The sequence below is a fragment of the Rattus norvegicus genome, chromosome X (genome assembly GCF_021556685.1).
Source record: "Rattus norvegicus strain SHRSP/BbbUtx chromosome X, alternate assembly SHRSP_T2T, whole genome shotgun sequence".
NCBI lineage: Eukaryota > Metazoa > Chordata > Mammalia > Rodentia > Muridae > Rattus > Rattus norvegicus.
In genome coordinates, this window is record NC_141554.1 from 12,467,501 (window position 1) to 12,472,422 (window position 4,922).

General features: G+C 38.1%; 1 protein-coding gene across 1 annotated transcript in view; it reads right to left on the reverse strand.

Annotated features, from left to right (window-relative positions):
• Maoa (monoamine oxidase A) overlaps positions 1–4,713 on the reverse strand; it is a 66,192-nt gene extending 61,479 nt beyond the window's left edge. The window contains exon 1 of the mRNA NM_033653.1: positions 4,641–4,713. Within this exon, the coding sequence (NP_387502.1) occupies positions 4,641–4,713 (73 nt within the window). The remainder of the gene's footprint in view (positions 1–4,640) is intronic.
• Between the last annotated feature and the right edge of the window lie 209 nt (positions 4,714–4,922).

A 4,922-nucleotide genomic window follows, 5' to 3' on the forward strand; every position in this document is an offset into this window, starting at 1 on the left:
AAATGGAAGCTTTTTTTTAATCACTGCAAAGCAACATAATATGTACCACCCAATTCTAGGTTAAAATCTTAAGATGGTCCTCAAAGAAATGATCCTTACAGGTGATGTATTTCAGAAAGGGGGAAATTGTAATATGTAGAACTCAATATATTAATCAGTCTTGCAAGATGTCTTTTATGTCTTAGATCATGAAAAAACTCAATCCCTGCTAGTTTAAAAATTGAGAGCTAGAGCTCTCAATTTTTGTAGTAGAGCTCAGCTCATAGATAAAAATATATAGTATTTTATATATAAGTATAAATTTATATAGTGAGAGTTCTTTCTCCATGATACTTGGTATTTAATTGAAAACAAACAAACAAACCATTTTATTCACCATTCAGCATTATGTATATCCTAACCCTTCACAATTCAGAAGCACAAAATCAACATGCACACTTGGCATACTGAATCTTCCAAATAGCTCACGGGATCACATTCCTAGAAGCACAAAGAAAAACTATTTTCCTTCCCTTGTTACACACTTAAAATAAGTACTACTTGTCTTTTTTCATATACCCTCATGACCCTAAACCAATGCTCCTCTGGTATCTACTGTTTGGTATGTTTTTTTTTTCCAATTTTTCCCTATCTATTATAATCGATTATACTTCCTTTCTTAAGATCCCAATATTTTGTTAATACCCATAACATTAATAGTCATCTCACTGTGTAAAACAAAAGTGCATAACAACTAGAGATTTAGCTCATTTGGTAGTGTTCACCTCACATGCATGAAGTCCGAGTTCCATTATTAATAATACATGACAAAAAGAACAAGAAAAGAACCTGGGTGTGGTGGCACATCCCTGAGCCTAGCCCTTAGGAAGTAGAGATGAGAGAATTAAAAGGTCAAAAATCATGCTTGGGTACATCTTTGGGTGACTTCAAATTTAACCATGACGAGGTAAGACCCTGTCCCAGAAATAAATAACTAAAATAAAATAGATAAAAGGATGTATCAAATGATGGAAAAGATGGTATCCTAGAAAAAATAAAAAACTGCAAAAGATATGTTAAATCTGAAATATTTGAGTGCAAAATATCCATGAAAAGATAAGTTATGGAATATGAGTTTAGAGAAAGTAAAGGATTCAAATTAAAGATTAAAAAGCTCTCTATAGATAAGAGAACACCAGAGAAATATAATGAGAAAGATGAGTGTAAGAGCCCAGGGGTGACTTACAGCAGAGCCTTGAGGTGATTTCAAAAGAAAATGGAAAAGGTATGATCAAGGTATGATAAAAATGTCAGAATTCAATCGTGTAACAGAAAACCTTGAAAGTATTTCATAAGTTGGGTTATAGATTATGGATTATACTAAAAGCCATTTCCCTTCACAACTACTAACACAAGATAAAAAATATAAAATTAGTTGGGTGCATAGAAAATCAGTGTCATGTTTGTTAGAAATGTTTTACGTTTTAAATGACAAAATAAAAACATCATTTTTCTATACAAAGATAAAGCGTTCCTAAGGTGAATAAATTCTGAGGAATGTCATTTAGAGTATGTAGTCTTCTAGGAGGTATAAGCATAACATGGCAAATGCTAATTATTGACCATATATTATAGTTAAATAGGTACCATGTCAAGAATATTCAAAATTATTTAAAACTGACACAAAGCTACTCTTCTTTGAAAAACCTACACCCTTGCTTTGGAGTGTAGCTTAACTTCCTTAGAGATTGCCACTGACCCTTAATCCTTGTGCTTAAAATCCATGTTAATAATATTTTTAAAAGATCCTCTAACTCTGCTTCAGTGAATATATAAATGTGATTTAGGAGCTTGGAAAGACAGCAATACCTTTAATTCTAGCCCTTGGGAGATGGAAGCAAAAGGATTAGGAGTTCATGGCAGACTCAACTACATGATAAATGTAAAATGTTGAAACCAGCCTGAGTTACATCGGACCTTTGTCAAAACAAACAAAGAAACTGAGGGACTATATATCATGGGATTCATATCTTGGGATATGACTAGCCTACACATAGAGACGTGTTGTGGACTTCATCAGAATGCGCTTGCTTATTCATGAAACATAAAGCCTGTAACTAATACTGGAGTCAGACAAGCATTCACATCTATGTTAGTAATAATTCATTTTGGATGACAACAAAGACAAATGGCAATGTTTCTAGTCAGTTCGGCTGCTAAAATCTCTCAGATCTGATTGGTAGAAATGACACTAAAGAGAACCAAGTTCCACTATTGCTGGCAGACCGAAAGTTGGTGTCTGGACTAAGTGAGTATGTGAACTACTGAGCAAAAAAAAAAAAATGTTCTCTATGCCCCCTCCCCTAAAATGTACTAATAATTCCCAAGAATAGATGCAGGTTTTTGTGGAGCTTCATATAATTTGGATGCTCTCTTTAAGAAATAAGAAAGCATTTTCTTATTTCAGGTATGGTATGGTAGCACACAAGTAAAACTCCAGCACTTCGTGTGGGGGTAGGCAGGAGGATTAGAAATCCAAAGCCATTCTAGTTACACAGGGAGTTCAACTCCAGCCTATGCTATGTGAGATCGTGTCTCAATCCACCACCATCACAAAACAAAAGAAGAAATCAAAATTGTTACATGCCTCAGTATAAAGCTGGTTATTTGGAATGAGAATTAGAAAGGACCTGGAGTTTTAAGGTTCATCAGTTACATACGAAATACACTTCTGCTAATGACTAAATATGAACAGTCAACTATAAAAAGGGAGAAAGACCAACCAATTAAACAAAAGAAAAACAAAAGATGTAGCTGGGAACATAGCTCACTTGATAGAATGTTTGCCTACCATGCAGAAAGAAGCCCTGGCATTGATCCCTATTACGACATAAAGCAGGCACATCTGCAATCTGACCACTTGGCAAGTAGATGCTAGAGAATCAGAAATCAAAGTTCATCCTTGGCTACATGTTAAGTTGGATGCCATCCTGAGATTCATGAGACACTGTCTCATAAAAATTTTAAAAAGGCAGGCTGGAGAAATAGATCAGCTACTAAAGGCTAGACTTACAACCAAACGTTAAAAACAATTTAAAAGACAAAGCTTTCTTTAAGGAACATTGGAGACAAACCAAGAAAATGACAAGAATAAAATTCCAGCAAAACAACAAATTGTGGTATAGTGTTAATCAATTTATACTATATATTATCATCATATTTCTATTTCAATGATAAACATTGCTTCTAGGATATTTGCCTAAAGGAACTAGATTTTTGAAAACACCAATCCACTAAACTGTAGGCACTCAACAAGTGTTTATGGAAGGAAGGAAGGAAGGAAGGAAGGAAGGAAGGAAGGAAGGAAGGGAGGGAGGGAGGGAGGGAGGGAGGGAGGGAGGGTAAATATTCCCTTTTTTTACTCTCTACCAGGATCTGCTTTCCTCTGATACTGCAGCACACAGGCATCTAGTTGCTGCCACTGGCTAGGATGGCCAAAGCCACAGTCCTTACCAATCTGATTAGACTGTTTATCCTGAACAGGATGGGTCCAAAGCTACCTATCTAAAATTAAGTTTATGGTCTACTCAAAGGGAGCATATATTAAAATGGATACTGTGGGGGCACCCTATTTACTCTTTCCTACTGTCTCCCTCTAAATTATATCTTGCACACATACCTCTGAAATTATTAACACCTGAGAGAAAGGACTTGGACTTCTACCTAGAGACAAAGCATAACTTCTAAATTTTTCAAATGACAAGACAGGTGGCAATTTAATATACAAATATGAGGTCTCCAGGAAAATAGAGGACAAAATTCATGTACCCATTACTTAATGAGCCATCTAAGCTAAGACCACAGGACAAGATGTAGACAGTGCAGCTCTCAGCAAGAGCATACAACAAGGCACTCCCTGACTTGCCTGCCCTCAGCTCTGGCTTTATGAAGAGATTCCGTTTGGGTAATTAATACCCTACACTTTTATACAAGTTCTGAAAAAAAATCAGGAATAGATTGAAATTTCCAGCTCTTTTTTAAAAAATTACCTTTTCCTAAAGGATTCTGCCTCCGTATTTTTACCTGCTCACTTTTCTAAGGAATGGTACTTTAAAGAAAAAAGAACTGAACTAATCCTACTACTACTTCTGTAGTACAGACATTCCTTGACTGATGGGCGGTTCAGAGGAAAGGATGTGAAATCAAGGAGGCCAAGCAACCACCTAGAGAATTGGGAGTGAAGGTCTTAAATAGGAGAAAACAGGTCTGCGTTTTTCCAGGGAAGTGTTCAGACCTCAGGACAGTTACTGAAACTCTCAAGCCACAGTTGCTTGGTTTTGTAAAATAGCAAATGTGTTTGTGTTGCCCACCCACAAGACTGTTGAGGACAAACTCATGTAATGTGTTAAATGTAATTGCAAAATAAGAGCTAATTACTCAATCGTTAGTATTTAGTAGTTAGGAGTCAGATTATTTTGCCTCCCTCCACCAGCGCATATCACCAGCAAAGGGACAAGCCCTGCTCCCATCTGGCAGGATCTGAGGCCCTGCCACAGTTAACACATTGACATGCAGGAGAAAGACCCTCCCAAACACAACAGGGACATTGCAAGTTCCCTACCCCTGGTCAGCCAGGGCCCCTATTCAAGATCCAAACTGACCTGAGATGCCGCCTCCAATCACGACTACGTCGAACATGTGGCCTGCGAGATTGGGCTTCTCCAGATCCGTCATGGTTTGGGTGAAATTCTCCCGAGACTTGGGTTTAAAAGGGGGGACCGCCCAGGGTGGGACAGACCCTTGCACCGCCCCTTGACTGGTGTCCGAGGGCGGAGCTGATGTATCCAGGGGGGAGCCCGGCCCTGAAGGCGGAGCGCTCAGGGGCGGAGCTGATCCTTGCTGAGATACCCAGGGAGAGCCCCATACACAGGGCAGGGATGGCC